This window comes from Helianthus annuus, chromosome 15, assembly GCF_002127325.2.
Source record: "Helianthus annuus cultivar XRQ/B chromosome 15, HanXRQr2.0-SUNRISE, whole genome shotgun sequence".
In the NCBI taxonomy this organism is placed as follows: domain Eukaryota; kingdom Viridiplantae; phylum Streptophyta; class Magnoliopsida; order Asterales; family Asteraceae; genus Helianthus; species Helianthus annuus.
In genome coordinates, this window is record NC_035447.2 from 134,974,794 (window position 1) to 134,993,694 (window position 18,901).

Sequence of the window (18,901 nt, forward strand, 5' to 3'; positions counted from 1 at the left end):
GGATTTATCTTATGTGTTGAATTTATCATTAACTTCGTACGAGCCAAACCGTGACATATGTAGCGCTATAGGATTAACGACCCGCCTCTTTATCTTCGGTTATGTCATGAGCATATTGCGTTTCCTTGGTTTGATATGTTAGACACATACCATATTTAAATGTTCATCTTGAATCACACGCTTGCTATGAGGAATTGTTCAAACTTATCTTTTTGCTATGTACGTATCAAACTTGTATACTCGCCTTTGCTTTTGCATTGAACTTTATTTTAACATGTTACAGGTGGATGTTGACGATGCATGGAATCTAGTAGGATGCTTAGATACACACTTAGAAAGAATTGTATTTGTATTGTATCATTTTATTATTCATGTTGTTGTACTTTGTTTCAAAACCTTGTACTTGATTCTTTTGAAATGAAATGAAACGATTATTTAAATATTGTCACAATTATTAGCGTTATGATGTCTCGAGCAATCTTCACACTTCGTCTCATCCCGATGTTTCCGCCATTGGTTGGGGTGTGACATCACACCACCATCACACCACCATCACACTACCACCACACCATTGCCACTACCACCATAACGCCACCACCACCCCCACACCACTACCATTACCACCATTACACCACCACCTCTAACATGATACCACTACATCTACCACATCGTGTTCTGAATAGGACTTCCATAGATCAAAGGTCAGATCTGGAATATGCCGCCCATCGAAGGTCAGATCCGGAAAACACAACCATCTCCGCTATTGTATTCGAGCTTTTGTTTTGGTCTCGCATGAAACCTCTAATCGAAAATCATATGAACTTTTATTTTGGTGTGCGATTTAAAAGTAATTAGGGATTATGTTTGAGCTTCGGTGATGATGATGTGTTTGTGATCGAGATTTATGTATCCGGCCAAATTGAGTCTCGATGTGTATTTTGGTAGATCAATTATAAAGATGAAGTGGTTATTTTGGCCGATGAGAAAGTGAAACAAAAAGAAAGATAACAAGAATTTAAGTTGCAGGTTTAAAGGTTTTGGTACCTCGTTAATTGAGGAGATAAAGAAAAGTCAAAGATGACTAATGAGCTTTGAAATTTATTTTATAATTCTTCTGAGATCTGGTGATTTGAAAAATAAAAAAATGATTTATAATTTGGGCAAATGAAATAACATTAGTACCCTCATGTGCTATCCACATCGGTTAAACTAATTGAGAAAATTGATTGAGTTATGTGCAACGGACAAACAGCGTGACAAGTTTTCAAATAAAGGACCCTGAGTGAAAATAAAAACTTTAAAGGACCTCATCCATAGTTTAGGCTTTCATAAAGAACAAATTTTAATTTAGTCAGTGCAATGGATATTCAAACAATGAATAAAAATCGTGAGCATTCAACAAGAATTAGAAAACAGAAGCAATAAGAGATGATTGATTATTAATTCTCCATTATGTGTTTTTATTCAATAAAAATGCTGATAAAAATGCTATCATTTGAATAGTTATTTATAGATGGATGAATTTCATTTGCGGTTAATTACATAAATGAGCCATATGGTTTGTCAAAAGTAATAAATTTAGGGTCTAACTTTGAATGATTTGTCGTTTCAGTTTTATAACACATCTGACGCTAATGACAAAAACATCTGCTATCAAAAATTCACAATTAGAACATCGCAGAAATTAGGAAAAGAGAAAAACATATGATACTTTCATTACAAACATACCAGTACATTGCAACATTCACAAGCAATACATCAACATTCCGAACCTTACAAATACTAGCCAACAAATAACCATACAAATATTCTTCTTCCAAACTTGAACTTGCAAAGTTGTAGCTTTGATTTCAAGGACATTCTTTGATCTCAAAAGTCCAAGAATGCTTCTAACAGCACGAGCACAGATTGGAGGATCAACCCATCCGGTGAATCTACACTTTGATCTCAAAAATACACTTGGATTCGAATCAATTTTAGGGCAAGAAAAAAGGTAGAACATAACACTACAATTGAACATAACTACCTTTTATGGGCAAAAGTAGAAACATTGTCCATGGTTAATGTCTGTCAATGATGTATACATTACTTCTCTTCCACTAGCACAAATGACTATTGTTGAGTTAGAATGAGGGAGATGAATTTCAATCAAGAGATTTAATCAACAAATGGTTGGATTGAAGTATAGATAACTAGGTTTAAGAAAGATAAATAAGAACAATAATTAAAATACCTAAAATACCCTCATGTGTAAGGCATATAAGTTTTTTTTGTCAAACTAAACAGACGTTAGTGTTAGATCCATTACCAAACTAAAAACACGGATCATAAAGTTGTTACTACGCAATGTTATGGTTATGTAAATATATTTCTTTAAATAGAAAATAATCACTTAAAAGATTGTTAAGATCCCGGAAAACTGGGGTATGTGGCCCGTAACAGTTTTAAACATGTAATTTTAAGAATTCGTGTAATGTTTGGAAATTAGAAGAAAACTAACAGAAAAATGTGTTATTTAATCTAACACAAGTGGATGATAAACCTTTGCTAAATTCTAGACATCACCTCACATGATAAGTAAAACCTTTTTGTTTCTTTTCAAATAACTTGACCACTTCCTCTTATATCAACAATTTTTTTGATGTAGTTTTGAATTTAAGAAAGATTCTTTCAAAGTTTTTTATTTGCGTCTATAAAATCTAAGATCTATAAAATATTGGTTACGGAGATTATGTAGGTTTTTGGATTAGTTCAAAGTTTTTATTCTTATATTAGCTGAATATTTTAAAGATTTGTGTACTTGCGTCTATAAAATCTAAGATCTATAAAATATCGTCCTTTAGGTTGATTATAATTCTTCGTCTTGATTCGTCTTAAAAAGCTATACAATGACTCTTTTGTATGTTAGTAAAGCCTTGTATTTTTCTCCAAAGAAACTCATTAATTTTCGCAATACCTAACAAGCCATCACATTCAGGTATACAAATTATAAATGTAATATCTTATTTTTTATAAATCAACTTGAAGTCGATATCTCAAAGCTAAAATATGTTTTCTAGCACAATAATGCAAAATACGTGGTCCATTTATATCACTATTGGTCCCCTGAAAAATATAATCCTTTGAATGATTACCGCAACCTTACGATATAGACGTATAATAAAAAAATGTTGGTTGAAGTATTGTAAAAATTGGATAGTTTTGGTTGGACCAGCCGGTTAAACAGGGAACAGTACCAGCTAAGAGGCCTGATCATGTCAATTTTGAACGAACCAACCAAATAAAAGCAAAAGTACAACTATCACGACCCTTTGTATATCAATATATATTCCATCTTGTTAAAATATATAACAAGTGTTATATATTTCATTCATATGATTAGTTATTATTTGTTGTTTTATAAGTTTTATTGAGCTTGTGCAGATTACAATTCTTGAGGGGTTTACGCCTACAAGTCCAAGAGTTATAAGGACTGCGTTCATGTGCGGACAATTATGAAGGGCCTGGATGTAACATTCTTAGTGAGCTGATATAAAAGTGAACCTTAGAGTTTCACTGTTCTTAGTTGTTCAGTTGTTTGTTTCACTTTCTCTCTGGTTGTTAGGGTTTGTTAGATAGTTTATGGCTGATCCTACGTGATCATGATTCGTTCTGTGTTGGTTGTTAATAATCAACTGATATTATGATCAGTTAATCCTGTTGAACATTTATTCACTATAGATCTTACATTTTGTAAGATATAGGGTTTCTAGGGGGAAAGTTTTGGTTTGGGTTAATATTATTTTGTCACGTTTTGTCGCTATTTCTCTTTGTTCCGTGTTGATATTACCATTCTTAACATGGTAGCAGAGTTATAAAGCTCATGATCTTTGTTTTTCGCTTGTGATATTCTTTGATTCTTGTTTATTTTGTGTTTTAGGATATCTGAACTCGGAAACCAGTTTTTTTGGAGTGATTTCTGGTACAGATCTGGTTAAATTTGTCTGTTGTGGTTGATCTGTGGAAGTCTTGGAAGTTGTGCTCAGTCAAGAAGTTGAAGGCAAAACCCTAATCTAGGGTTACTGTTGTTTGCAGGATTCTCTGAGACTCTTGGGGAAGATTTTCTCAGATCTGTGTTGGTCTCTGTAGCCCTAGAAGTTTATAGAGCAAACTAACCACTTTGATTGCTTGGGAGTTATGCTGTGAGATCATTCTATTCCTTTCTCTTATATTGTTGTTGCACTTTCAGTTTCTGTGTCTAGGCATATCTGTTGTCGGGCTAGTTGGACCATGGTTGATTGAGTCACTGTGCTAGTTGTTGCATTATTGTGGGTATTGTTTGTTGTTAATTCTAGATTTCTGTTTATCTAGTTCACGGATTCTGTGTTAAGACTTGCTCAGGCACCATCTGAGTGATGAACCTGAAATCTGGCCCTTTACACGGTTTTGCCTTAGGGTTGTTGTTGTTGTTTACTGATTATTTTTGTGTGTTCTTTCTTGTCTACTTGTCAATATGGTTGATGATGACGGAAGTACATCCCAAACCCTTATTAGTAAATTGGACATTGGGGATCCTTTATATTTACATCCCTGTGATTCAAGTAGTCTTACCATTGTTAGCATAAAGTTAAAAGGAACTAAAAATGATTTTGTGTGGTCTAGTGCTATGAGACTTGCTTTAGAGGCTAAAAATAAGTTTGGTTTTATAAATGGTAAGTGTAACAAACCTAAAGATGATGATGTTTTAGTTAATTAGTGGGATAAGTGTAATTGTCTTGCTCTTACTTGGTTGTTAAATTATGTGTCAGAAGAGTTATTTTTGGGGCAAGTGTTTTCAAAACTTACTTCTAAAGTTTGGTTTGATTTGAAAGAAATTTATAATAAAGTGGATGGTTCTATTGTTTATGATCTTTACAAGAAAATAAATAGTATTTCACAAAATGGTAGCACTATTGCTGAATATTAGAATAAATTGACTACAATCTGGAAACAGTTTGATGATATACTTCATCTGCCTTCCTGTCCTTGTCAAGCTACAAAGTATTATAATGATCTCACTACCTTAATAAAGTTAATGCAGTTTCTCATAGGGCTTGATGATGTTTATCAACATGTGAGAACAAATTTGTTAACAAGAGAACCATTCCCTAATGTGAAAGTTGCTTTTTCTATTATTTCTAGAGAAGAATCACATAGATTGCCTAGTTGTAGTTCAAAAGGTCAGAATGTTTCTTTTATGTCTAAGTCAAACCAGTGTTTTGATTCTAGGGGACCTAATCCAAATTTAAAATATACTTATTGTAACATGATAGGGCATACAGTTGACAGATGTTTTGAACTGATTGGATACTCTCCTGGAGTTAAAAGAAGACCAGGAGGGCAATTCATGAGAAATAATGTGTCTAATAATAAATCTAATATTACAGTTGGGTCTACTGCTTCTATTAGCTCTTCTTTGCCTTTTACTTCTGAGCAGATTTCTAAGTTGTTAAGTCTTGTTGGTGATAAATATGAGCTAAAGCAGTCAAGGTCTAATATGGGAGGTAATTCATCTAATGTGTGTAGTTTTGTCGGTTGTTCTAGCTCTGTTAATCTTGGATATGAGTATAATTGGATTGTAGATTCTGGTGCTAATCAACATATAATTAAAATTGACAAAGATATGTTTAATTGTGTTGATGTGTTTTAGTTTGATCTAAAAGTTACTCATCCTAATGGAACTAGTGTTAGGGTGTTAAAGATTGGTGAATTAAAATTAATAATTAATGTTGTCTAGAAATATGTTTTCTATGTTCCTGATTACAGTGTAAATTTGTTGTCCGTTTACAAACTTACTAGGAATAATAAGATTACTGTTGTGTTTAGTGAGGATAGTTGTGTCTTACAGAATTTAAAATCAAAGAAAATTATGGTGATTGGTAGTCATGATAATGGTCTATACTTTGTAGGAAAACATGGTAATTCTGTGAATATATGTTTTAATAGTGTCTTGAAGTCTGGTATGCGGTATAGTAGGCTAGGTCACCCGTCTGATCAGGTCCTGACAGTTGTTAAAGAAAGTCTAGATATTAGCTTAATTGAACATAATCAATGTGACATTTGCCATAAGGCTAAACAAGTTGTAACACCCCAAAAATATTTAATAGTTAAAATGCCATATGTTAAAAGTGTAAAAGAAAGATGATAGTTTAATTAACATTAGACTAATAAATATAACTTGAGGGGCTGATTTAGCAAAAATGGCCAAACTTGATTTTAATAAAAACGAAATAAATCAAAAACTCACACACATCAGTGTGCGTGTGGGAGCAACCAGGAGAGGGAAGAACACCCAAACCCTTGTTTCATCAAATTGATCAAAATAATTATGCTGTGTTCAAAATAATTCTGCTGTGTTCAAAATAATTCCGTTGCGTTCAAAATAATTCCGCTGCGTTCAAAATAATTTCGATGCATTTAAGATAATTTCGCTGCATTCAAACTTTTCTTCAAAATTAATTCCGCTGACTTCAAATTAAGTTCGCTGACTTCAAAATAATTTCGCTATCTTCAAATTTATCTTCGCCAACCAGAGGGTTAACACGAACTAAAACCCTTTAATCACTCAAAAAAGACTCAAAAACCATGTTTTGATGCATCAAAATGTCCAAAATGACTCCCTAATCAAAGATTAACAACAACCTATCGATTAAACACACCAAATAAATCCATTTTAAGTCCAAAAATTTGAAAAACCTTGAAACTTTGAAAAACCTTCAAAACTTTGAAAAATCTTAACAAAAACACAACAACCAAGAGCACTAAGGCTCTGATACCAAATTATAGATCCCAATATCAATCCGGATCACAATGGTTGGTTGTTTTAGTCCAAAAAACCTATTGATTAAGTGTTTGAACTATGAAAAAGTCAAGTAAGATCAAGAATGAAGATGAAGCTAATGGATTGATGAATACAACAAGTGTTGTATTGAATCCAAACAAGTATATGAATCAATAAAGCACCTTGGAAATCTGATTTGAGCACACAATCTAGAGATTTAATGTAAACAACACTTCATTCACCAAAGAGCCAAAAGCTTGGCTAGGTTACAATGCTTGGGCTATATATAGTGCCTGACTTGCCAGCAAATTTATAAATTTGCTGGAATCTTAACTACACTAAGTCAGGATTTCTAATTCCATGAAATTACAAAATAAGCCCCTATACTATTAAATTAGCTAAAATAACTATAAAACTAATCCAGTACAAGTATGAACGATCTCAAAAGTTCCAACAATATCCCCCCTAGATCGTTGCATACTTGTTTTCTCATTCTTCAGTAGTTTCCACTGGATTCTCTGTCGCTGGCTTTTCAGGCTCTTTGGGATTGTCTTCATGCCCTGCCGTTTCTGGTGGTGCTTGTGTCTCGACTGGTGCAACTGGAGTTTCTTGAGTAGTAACAGCTTCACTTGTTGGTGGATCCTCCATAGTGGCCTCATATGGGGATAAGGCCGGAGGTGATGATGTTGGCTGGAAAGTTGTGGTGGGCTCTGTTGTTGAAGCGAAGGCCTTTTCTTTCTTTCTTTCATGTTTCTTCTTCTTCCTCGCTTCCTTCTTCTTTTCCTCAGTTTCTTTTCTTTTCTCGATTTTGTCTACGAGATCCAGCATTTCTCTCTTTATCTTCCAGGCTCGATTTACCGCTCGCTGAAATAGCATGGCCTCCTCAAGATTAGCATTTCCAGCTCTAACGTTTATGCGGCTTGCATTTAGTGCCGTTAGATCGGAGAGTCCAAACATAAATACGTCCATAGGATCCAAGATTCGGATATCCACGTTTTCGTTGGATATGATCACAGCTTCACCAGTTTTGCTACCATAAAACCATTTTTTTGAAATTGTTGAGGGAAACAGGAACTTCTTCAGGAAGCTTGATTCTCGTGAAAACTTTAGCAGGGTTAATCACCCACGTCACTTTTCCTTTCCCCGTCACTGGATCTATGGTTGTTTTGGACACTCTCCGTCTTGGACGCTGTGGCCTGTGATTCGGGAAACCCTTGTTACATTCTTTAACAATCAGACGCTCAAAGTCCCCGCCAATGCTTCTATCTTCTGGAATTAGAATATCCAGGCGGCCGAGCTCACGCAGATCCCACCTAGGAAGAGTAAAGAGATCAAATCCAGTCTGGAAATACTAAATCATGCCGCCTCGTCTTTTAACCACAAACATTCCTCTCAGATTGTTGTACATCCAGCTGATGATTTTGTCGTTGGCCTCAGTCTTTTCTACAGTTATCACCTGATAAAAATCAGGGAGTTTTTCTCTTTCTTTCTTGAACAATTCTGGATGCTGGGGGGAGAAAGTTTTTCCATCTTCCTGCTCGTATAACACTTCCTCTTCCAGACCCCATTCAAGGAATTCGGCAAGCATTTCATCCCTATCAACTTCTTCTTCATCGCTTTCATCTCCTTCGGTCACCTTTTCAGTTGACTCTAGACGCCTCTTCTTTGCCTTGGCTTCTTTCGCCTTTCTGGTTGTTTCTTCTTCTACGAATGCATCAAAGTCGAAAACCTCCTCAAAGGAGAACATAGGCTCTATTTCCATCTTCGCACACATACTCCTCATCATTCTGTACAGTTTTTCAATCCCCATCTGTTGGAATCTTATGAATTTTGATTGCTTGGCCATATAAGCATTCATTTCTTTGTTCTTCCTACGCTGATCTTTTAATTTATCTCTCAAGATGTTTGTGTCATTGACTTGGTTCTTGAGAAGACAGATTTCTTTGGCTGCAGATGGACCAGTTTCTTTCACAAGCTTATCATAAAGTTTTTGAAATGGACGGACCCTTTGTGGAGCAATCGGTGGATTTGATATCCTTGTTGGCCTTATAAGAGGAACTCTGGAAGACCCTTCATCCGTCGGCTTCTTTGGGGGTGTTTTCTTGCTTGCTATGAGTGCAGATGATGCAAATGTCGATAAGCCTCAACGATTACCTGATAATCTTGAGAAAAAATGAATCTTGTGAGAGTTTATGAAAGTTTATACGGAATTAGAGAGAGAATGATGAAGATGTTTGAAAATTTTGAAAATAAGGTTGGTTAATCGAGATATATAGGCGGTTAGAATGCCTGGCGAAATAGATAATTTCGTCGGCATCTTAATTTCGCCACCATTATATGATTTTCAAACCAATTTCAAAAACAAGTTTAAATTCGCTTGTGAATTTCAAACTTTCTCGAAAAAAAAACGTGCCCAATTTTGCTTAAAACTTGATAAATCATGTAATATTTACATATTTAAGAAAAATTTGGGCCATTTTGACTTCGAACTTCATTTTTCAGACTTTGGGAGGATTCATTTTTGCCGAAATACTTGATTCTGTTGACGCTTGTTGATTTACCTGCAGAGGATCATATCGCCAACATTTGTCAATTTCTTATTTATTATTATTAATATTTACTAATAAGGCACAAGAAAAACTGCCAGTATGTTTGTCCACTTAAATCCATGCATCCTTCTTTCAACATGCCTTCGAAGAGCGCTTTTATCATGTTTTTTGTAATATTGACAAGTCTTCAATGGCCCCCACACAAGCTATTGAGAATAGAATCATTACGCCCATGAGTCCCACATCAGGACATACCCCCGCGATCAAGGTATGCGCAAAGGTTCCTCATAACGAGTGAGTATATTGGTTTCATTCTCTTCAACGATAGAGCGGAGATCAGGTCAGTACTTTCGTACAGCAGAGGTCCCAAGAACTACCGAGGGCTGAGACAGATAGTTTAGTGAACAGGTCAGTACTTCCGTACAGCAGAGAGACCAAACTAATCTATCTAAAGTTTTGGCCAAATTTGGCACTTATTATAAAAGGGTTTGGCCTCATTTTTTAAGGCACTTATTATGAAAAGATATCATAGTGTCTAGGTCAGCATGTATCTGGATGCAGCAGAAGAACGACTATGATATCCCCGAATGAAACACCAATATAAAGACCCGAAATCTCAGACTTTGGCAATCTGTCAACGCAAGATTTAAGACCATTAAGCCATATGCCGCAACGTGTTACCCACAAGATGTGTAATGCCCGAGAAAAGCCAGAATCCTTGTGTAGATGTTATGTTTTGCTCCCTAACATCAGTTTACTCGTCGGTGTTGCTGAATCTACCGACACGTCGTTGCTTGGTACCCCGATTTCTTTTTGTTTTCTGTTTTGCAAGAAACGACAAAATGTTAGCAATTTTCTATCATTTCCTCTAACAGGAGTCAGACACAAGCATCTAATGTTTTTGATTTTCTGGAATATCCCCCCTAAAATCTTTATTTTCGAAAGTCCGTTGCCCGAAAATAAAATTTTAAAAGTCAGAATTTTTTTTGGTGGGCGACGCTTCACGATACTTGTTTTTCTTTCAACAAATGTTTTTTTAATATTGACAAAAGATAGAGTAATTACGAATGATTTTGGATCACAAGATTCATTTCCATTCAAGGAAATTTACCATTTCCAACCAGGTTACCAGCTGGTTGAAACGGATTTTATCAAAAGCTTTCGTGAAAATGTCGGCTCGCTGCTGTGTTGTATCCATTGGCACCACTTGAATGTACCCCTTCTCGTATGCATCTCGAATTGCGTGAATTCAAATTTCAATATGCTTTGTTCTGGAGTGGTGGATGGGATTCTTCACAATTCCCAGACATGCCTTATTGTCGATGAATATAGGAGTCTTAATGATGTTGATTCCATAATCCAACGACTGATTTTGTATCCAGAGAACTTGTGAACAGAAACTGTAGGCCGTGGTGTGCTCTGATTTTGTATCCAAAGCAGTGACTCTGATTCAGAAGCCTTTGAGATCAAACAGGTCAGGTTATCATTTGTCTTAACATTTTTCATGTTGAGCACATGTGTGTTGTTTTGTCTTGGAGCAGTAATCATGATCACTTCTACAGGAACGACATATTCAGGCTTTGAGAAACAAGCATTCCATGTCGTTGAAAAGCACTGATATTCCTTTATGTGATACAATCATGAGATTGTAGCACAATTCTGGAACATAGTTGACATTTTCCAACGTGAGGGCTTCAGACACCACATCTCCTATTCCAACGATCTTTCCTCCCTTCTCGTCTCCAGCGAAAGACACGAAATCACCATCAATAAAACGAAAATTCTTCAGAAGCTCCTTTAGGCTTGTCATGTGTCTTGAACATCCGCTTTCGACATGCCAAATGTATTCCATGAGCATTCGAAGCCATTTCTAGAGTTTATTCTGAAATACAAGAATATACACAAATTAGATTGATTTGGGAACCCAGACTTGCTTCATTTTGAATCTATCATGGTTTTGAGCCACGATGTCCTCTTTTTGTTTCCAAAAATAAGCTGTTGAATTAACCAGATTTTTAACAGATTTCTTAAGATAATCAAGCTGATATGTGAAATTTTTGACAAAATCATATTCTGGTTTAGGAAAATTCTTGGTTTTACAATGTTTCGCTGTATGTCCTAAATGACCACAGCGAAAACATCGTTTGCGTCTGGGTCTTTTGGTGTTGGAAGATGATGTATGTGATGAGTGTCTTGAGCTTTCTGCTTTCTTCACTTTCTTGTCAACTCGACTTTTCTGAACATTATTCATCATTGTCGGAATATGATGAACTTTCTGATGTTTGATATTCACTTGAATTTTGTTCTTCACTTGCTTCGTAACTTGAATCACTGCAGCTTGGATCTTCACTTGAACTTTCTGAATTTTGATCGTCATTTGTTTCGTCACTTGAATCTTCAGAGCTCTCACCTTTTGTTGTTTGATCTTCACTTGAAGTTTCTGATTTTTGCTCTTCATTAGAAGTTGACGTTTCTTCTTCCCTTTCTGAGGCAGAAAAGCTTGTTTCTTCTTCCTTTTCTGAGGCAGAAAAGCTTGTTTCTTTTTTCTTTTCTGTGGCAGAAAAGCTTGAATCTTCTTTGCTGCTTTCTTCAGTGACTTCCCTTTCTGAATCTGTCATACCTGTTCGAGATGGAATAAATTCTGGAATTTCCTCGATGAGGAATTTTCCAAAACTGTTCCTTTTCAATTTTGGCACAAATATAGGAGATTCGCACACATTTTTATCATCACAAAATGCAGAATTTAAATCATGACAGTCAAACATAACATGTTCATGATCACGGGTCTTAAATGTAGGCACATGGCCCTTACAGTCATCTCAAATATTGTTTCTCTTATCACAGTTCCAGGCGAACCAGTTAACAGTGGAATAACTGTTGCCTGAATAGCCTATTCCTATTTTTGAACCGCCACAGTCTTCATCCTTATCGCATACATCTTCTTTACACACAATGAATCTGCATTACTTTTAGGAATATTAGCGGTTGTTTCATTCTTAAAAGAATCGTTTTGTTCTACAGAGGCCTTTTCATCAATGAAATCATTGTCAGGATGAGGAGTTGGCATAGGCACATAGTTTTTGCTATGTGGTGGAAAGAAAAGTTTTCTTTCATTTCCTTGCCTATCTTTATACCCGATCCTGTCTTTTACATACGTTGGTCGTTGGCAGTTTTTGATGTCAGTAAAGGCCTTTTGACTGACATTCCATTTGTCTATGATAATTTGTAATTTATTATTTTCGTTCAAAGCTTTTTCTAGTCTGTCAGTGAGATCGTTGATGATGAAATCTTTTCTAAAAACAAATTCTTTTAGAGTTTGCATTTCTGCTAAAGTTGAATTCAACTTTCTCTGATATGCGGCCTCGTTCTGTTTAAGTTCCTTGTTAAATTTTAAGGCTTTGTCTTTTTGCCTCTCAAATTCTAGGTTAAGAGATTTGTAATGTGCCACGACATCAACGCATGCTGGTGTGCATAACTTTACTTTAAAGTTACGTGGAATACTATTTACCAAGTCTTTGTCAGCTTTTTCTTTGGAAGATACAGTTTTCATTGCTGCTGCTGAGACTTTTCCTTTCTCTTTCTTCTCATCAGATGACTCCTTAGGAACGTGCTCCTTGAGTTTTTCAGCTTCTTCAGAATTCTTTTCCTTTTCAGGATCCGGGGAGGTGAGAATGCTTTTCATACCCTTGTCAGCAATGTTGTCACCCTTTGGAATTCCAGCAGTCTATTTCTCAAACTGTTTTGATGCTGACCCGTTTGAGATCTTTGCCATGAGAGCTTTGTTGACTTGTTCCTTGGCTTCAGCTTGAGTGTCACCGAGCATAGCTGTCTTTTCACTGGACCGTGGAGCCTTTGATGCGCTTGCGGAAGCGTTGAAGTAAGTCGTGTCTGAAGCTTGTTGACTGACACCTTCAGATGCAAGAAGTGCCACGTTCTTCAATCCTGCAGAAGTCTGAGCAGGCTTCGAGGTGTAACCAGTCGTATTCATTTCTCATTTGTTAACATCCATTTCAAAATCCTTCAAAGTGTTGATCAAATCGGTTAGAGTGACAGGATTTGGATTGTTGAGGAAATCCCTTTTGATCATCATGCACTTCAGGCTCCATTCCTTTGTAAGTGAGTCCAAAAGCTTCTTTATGGCAGCACGGTTAGTGATATGATTTCCTGCCTTCTTCATCTTGGTCATCATATTTCGAAAGTGACTGATATGATCGGAAAGGTTTTCTCCACGAATTCCACAAAGCAGGTCGTTTTGCTTCTGCACCATGATTCTTTTGCTCTTAATCAGCTCTTCGTTTCCCTCGTAATATTCGATCAAAGCGAGCCAGAGTTCATTTGCAGTTCTGTATTTTTCAAACATGTTACAGTCATCAGTTGACAGAGCCATGGTTAAGGCGACATGTGCACGGTGGTCGCGTTGGATTAGGGACTTGTCTTCATCAGTGAAGGTTGTAGAGTCATTGTTGGTGACTATCGCATCTCCTCGAACCACCGTTGGAATGTGGATTCCAGCGGTGACTGAGAGCCACAGATTGTAGTCCGTGTATTCGAAGAACGATTGGATACGAGTCTTCCAAGTACCGAAATCTTCTGCACCTTTCAACTCTGGTGGTCTAGTGGTGGTTCCGGTCTCAAGTTCAGCTTGAGCAATTGGACTTAGTTGATTCAACGACATCTTGACTTGTTTTTTACTTAAGAAAGCTGACCAGACAATAATTTCGCTGGAAGATGATTCTGAGAACAATTTCGCTGGGAACACACACAAATACGCCGAAGACCTGACTTGAGTTTGCTGATCAGAAGCTAATTTCGCTGAGTGGACAAATGAAAAACAATTTCGCTGGAAAAGAGGATAATTTCGCCGAAAAACTGACTGAAATAAGCGAACCAGAACAATTTCGCCGATAACTTCACCAATGCAATAATTTCGCCGGACAGATGATGGATCCTGCACGAGTGAAGATAGCCAATTTCGCTGAGACAATTAACAAACACGTTAGTTTGGCTAAATTCGCCGATCACCATGATAAAAACGTTGTGGTTCTCTATCACTGTCCTCGAAGTCGCCTTCGATAAATTCGCTACAGGGTCAATGACGCTATTTCGCCGGTAATTAACAATTTCACTTGTGTTTGATCGGTGAAACTGTTAATTTTGCGATATTCAAGTTAAATTTGCTGTATTCAAACTAAATTTGCTGTATTCAAAATAATTTCGCTGTGTTCAAAATAATTCCCCTGTGTTCAAAATAATTCTGCTGTGTTCAAAATAATTCTGTTGTGTTCAAAATAATTCCGTTGTGTTCAAAATAATTCCGCTGCGTTCAAAATAATTTCGATGCATTTAAGATAATTTCGCTGCATTCAAACTTTTCTTCAAAATTAATTCCGCTGACTTCAAATTAAGTTCGCTGACTTCAAAATAATTTCGCTATCTTCAAATTTATCTTCGCCAACCAGCGGGTTTAACACGAACTAAAACCCTTTAATCACTCAAAAACGACTCAAAAACCATGTTTTGATGCATCAAAATGTCCAACATGACTCCCTAATCACAGATTAACAACAACCTATCGATTAAACACACCAAATAAATCCATTTTAAGTCCAAAAATTTGAAAAACCTTGAAACTTTGAAAAACCTTCAAAACTTTGAAAAATCTTAACAAAAACACAACAACCAAGAGCACTAAGGCTCTGATACCAAATTATAGATCCCAATATCAATCCGGATCATAGTGGTTGGTTGTTTTAGTCCAAAACACCTATTGATTAAGTGTTTAAACTATGAAAAAGTCAAGAAAGATCAAGAATGAAGATGAAGCTAATGGATTGATGAATACAACAAGTGTTGTATTGAATCCAAACAAGTATATGAATCAATAAAGCACCTTGGAAATCTGATTTGAGCACACAATCTAGAGATTTAATGTAAACAACACTTCATTCACCAAAGAGCCAAAAGCTTGGCTAGGTTACAATGCTTGGGCTATATATAGTGCCTGACTTGCCAGCAAATTTATAAATTTGCTGGAATCTTAACTACACTAAGTCAAGATTTCTAATTCCATGGAATTACAAAATAAGCCCCTATACTATTAAATTAGCTACAAATAACTATAAAACTAATCAAGTACAAGTATGAACGATCTCAAAAGTTCCAACAATACTTATGTATCCTAATGTCTTTTTTTTTTTTTGAAAAATTGTTAAACTCGTAAGTTCTCTTTAAGGACGATATCAATGTTTCAGCTAACGCTATAATGAATATTCTTATCTTGTCGGTAAGAACTTATATTTTTAAAAAGTAGAGTGTTACAAGTTGGTAATCAGAGCTAAGGTTAAAGACAAATGTGTTCGGTTCAAGGCTTGATCAACATCCGGTAAGAATTTATTTTAAGCAAATTTTAAATTAAAAGATTAGAAGGAATAGTGATTTATTGTGTATGGGAGGAGTATAGTAATATACTCGAACCCGGGAAGTACACTTAGTATAAACGGTTAAGGCAAAGTTGTATACTTGGCCGAATAGTGAGTATGAATTCTCATGTAAAGGCATGGGAGTGATTGAACAAGTTATTTATCAAATTATTTTAATGTTTCAGTAAGAAGATGTCGGGAGGTGCTAGTGACAATTTCCTATCCCTCACTACCGACGAATTGAAAGAAAAGATTTCCGAGGAAGTCGGAAGGGCAATTAAAGCTAGCCTACCAAGATTCATGGAAAGGCTACAAAATACATTACTTTCGACTATGGAGGAAAAGATGGGCGAATTAAGAGAAGACCTTGCCAATGATAGAGGTAAGGCCAAAGAAAAGAAAGGTTGTTCTTATAACAAATTTATGGCGTGTAAACCCCCGATCTTCAACGGAGAGGTGGATCCAATTGCTTGTCAAAGGTGGATAAGCGATATAGAGGGTGTTTTCGAACGAACGCATTGTGATGAAAGTGATTTCGTAGCTTATGGAACTGGCCAACTTAGAGGCCAAGCCAAGGATTGGTGGGACAACCTCAGAAATGAAAGGGGTGTTGAAGCAACGAGGGCGATGACTTGGGAAGATTTCAAAACACCATTTCTCAAACATCATGGCCCCAAGGCGGTAATCAATAAGATAAAAGAAGAATTCATGCAAATGAGGCAAAAGGGAGAAACTGTTGATAAAATTACGGGGACGTTTATGGGTAAACTCAAGTTTTGGGATGAGTTGGTCAAAACCGAAGAACAGAAAATTTATTACTATCATACCATGCTTAGGGCCGAATATAGGAAGTTTATGACTCCCTCCCATTACGAAAGCCTCACCGACATAATCAATGCGGCGCGAGAGCGCGAGATTGAATTAAAAAGGCAAGTTGAAAGAGGTGAGAGAAGGGACTTGGATGAAAAACCGAGTCCCGCAAAGAAGTCGAAGGTGGCTGAATCTTCGAAGAAAGGAAATGCGAAAGGAGGTTCTCCGAGTTGCAAGATATGTGGGCGCGCACATAAGGGCGAATGTTACTTTAAGAACAAACCTTGCGTTGCATGTGGCAAAACAGGGCATGGGGTTTCAAACTGCCCAGACAAAGTGACGGTGTGCTATAAGTGTTATCAGCCGGGTCATAAAAAGTCAGAATGTTCGGAACTAACGGGAAAGAAAGAGGGTGCTGACTCCAAGAATGAAACCTCAAAGTCTAAGGCAAGGTCGTTCCAAATCACTGCTGTTGAAGCAAAGATGGAACCTGTGTGGTTACAGGTATATTTGCTGTAAATTCTGTACTTGCACGTGTTTTATTTGATACGAGTGCGAATAAGTCTTTTGTTTCACATAGATTCGTTCAAAACCCTTAGTTTACACTAACAAAATTACCTATGCCAATGGAAGTAGAAGTAGGTAATAACAAAAGTTTTATTGTTTGTGATGTATGTCGGGAATGCAAATTGAATATCGATGGCGAGGAATACTCCATTGATTTAATACCCATGTCCATGGGTGAATTTCAAGTGGTAGTTGGAATGGACTCGTTGTCTCGCTACCACGCTAAGGTGATATGCTTACGTAAGGAGATACACTTAACGTCTCCGAGCGGAAAGCGTGTCACCATCTATGGGGAAAAGGCTTGTAATCCCATGATATGCTCCATGATAGAAGCCCGCAAGTTTATACTACACGGGTGTAAGGCATATTTAACTTATGTACGTGATGTGGAAAAAGAAATGCCAAGGATTGAAGATGTACCCGTGGTGCGTGAATTCGAAGACGTCTTTCCCGAGGATCTTCCGGGAATGCCGCCAGAGCGTGAAATAGAGTTCGGGATTGAACTGATTCCGGGTTCTAAACCAGTAGCTAAAGCGCCATACAGACTGGCACCGTCGAAATTGCAAGAATTAATGTCCCAATTACAAGATCTACTTGATAAGGGATTCATCCGGCCTAGTGTATCTCCTTGGGGATAAGGGATTCATCCGGCCTAGTGTATCTCCTTGGGGAGCACCGGTGCTATTTGTAAAAAAGAAAGATGGGAGCATGCGGATGTGTATTGATTACCGGGAGTTAAATAAAGTCACGGTAAAGAATCGATACCCGCTCCGGAGGATCGACGACCTGTTCGATCAGTTACAGGGCGCTAGCTGGTTTTCCAAAATCGATTTGAGATCGGGTTACCACCAATTGAGGGTAAAGGAGGGCGATGTACCAAAGACCGCGTTCCGTACGCGATATGGACATTACGAATTTCTCGTGATGTCCTTCGGATTGACAAATGCACCCGCGGCTTTCATGGATCTCATGAACCGGGTTTGCAAACCGATGCTTGATAGGTCGGTGATTGTTTTTATCGACGACATCCTTGTTTATTCAAGAAACGAGACGGATCATGCCAACCACTTATGAGAAGTGTTGAAGATACTAAGGCGGGAAAGATTATATGCCAAATTCTCAAAATGCGCCTTCTGGTTACGAGAAGTGCAATTCCTAGGGCACGTCATAAGTGCCGAAGGAATATTGGTGGATCCATCGAAGGTGGAAGCAGTATCAAAATGGAACCCTCCAAGGAATCCATCTGAAATTAGAAGTTTCTTGGGGTTGGCAGGTTACTATCGGAGATTCATTCAGGATTTCTCCAAAATTGCATCGCCTTTAACCAAGTTAACCCGCAAGAACGTGCAGTTCGTATGGGAAGATGATCAAGAAAAGGCATTTCGGGTATGAAAGGAAAAGTTAACCTGTGCACCGGTGTTGACTTTACCTGAAGGTACGGATGATATGGTAGTATATTCAGATGCATCACACCTAGGCCTTGGGCGCGTGCTGATGCAAAGAGGAAGGGTAATTGCGTACACCTCAAGACAACTTAAGCCGCACGAAACAAAATACCCGACTCATGATCTTGAGCTGGCAGGCGTAGCATTCGCCTTAAAGATCTGGAGACATTACTTGTATGGTGTGAAATGTACTATTTTCACTGACCATAAAAGTTTAAAGTACTTCTTCGATCAGAATGAGTTAAATATGAGGCAGAGGCGTTGGTTAGAAGTAGTGAAGGACTATGACTGCGAAATTCACTATCACCCCGG

At 37.1% G+C, this 18,901-nt stretch overlaps 2 protein-coding genes across 2 annotated transcripts; one reads left to right on the forward strand and one right to left on the reverse strand.

Annotated features, from left to right (window-relative positions):
* Positions 1–11,591: 11,591 nt before the first annotated feature.
* Positions 11,592–13,030, reverse strand: LOC110914248 (nucleolar transcription factor 1-like). Its single transcript, XM_035984467.1, has 2 exons — positions 12,504–13,030; positions 11,592–12,027 (listed from the first exon to the last, which is right to left on the reverse strand). The coding sequence occupies exons 1-2, from the start codon at positions 13,028–13,030 to the stop codon at positions 11,592–11,594; spliced, it is 963 nt and encodes a 320-aa protein (XP_035840360.1).
* A 2,929-nt stretch (positions 13,031–15,959) lies between these two features.
* LOC110914250 lies at positions 15,960–17,096 on the forward strand. Its single transcript, XM_022159055.1, has one exon. It carries the CDS (start codon positions 15,960–15,962, stop codon positions 17,094–17,096), a length of 1,137 nt encoding a protein of 378 aa, XP_022014747.1.
* Positions 17,097–18,901: the final 1,805 nt, after the last annotated feature.

What these genes read in the sequence shown, in the direction of transcription:
- LOC110914248 (XM_035984467.1), bottom strand. Translation starts at nt 13,030, where the DNA reads ATGAAAAGCATTCTCACCTCCCCGGATCCTGAAAAGGAAAAGAATTCT. An exon ending in AAAAACTGCCAACGACCAAC is followed by an intron (nt 12,028 to 12,503) that starts GTATGTAAAAGA and finishes AAAATTGAAAAG; the next exon opens with GAACAGTTTTGGAAAATTCC.
- LOC110914250 (XM_022159055.1), top strand. Translation starts at nt 15,960, where the DNA reads ATGTCGGGAGGTGCTAGTGACAATTTCCTATCCCTCACTACCGACGAA.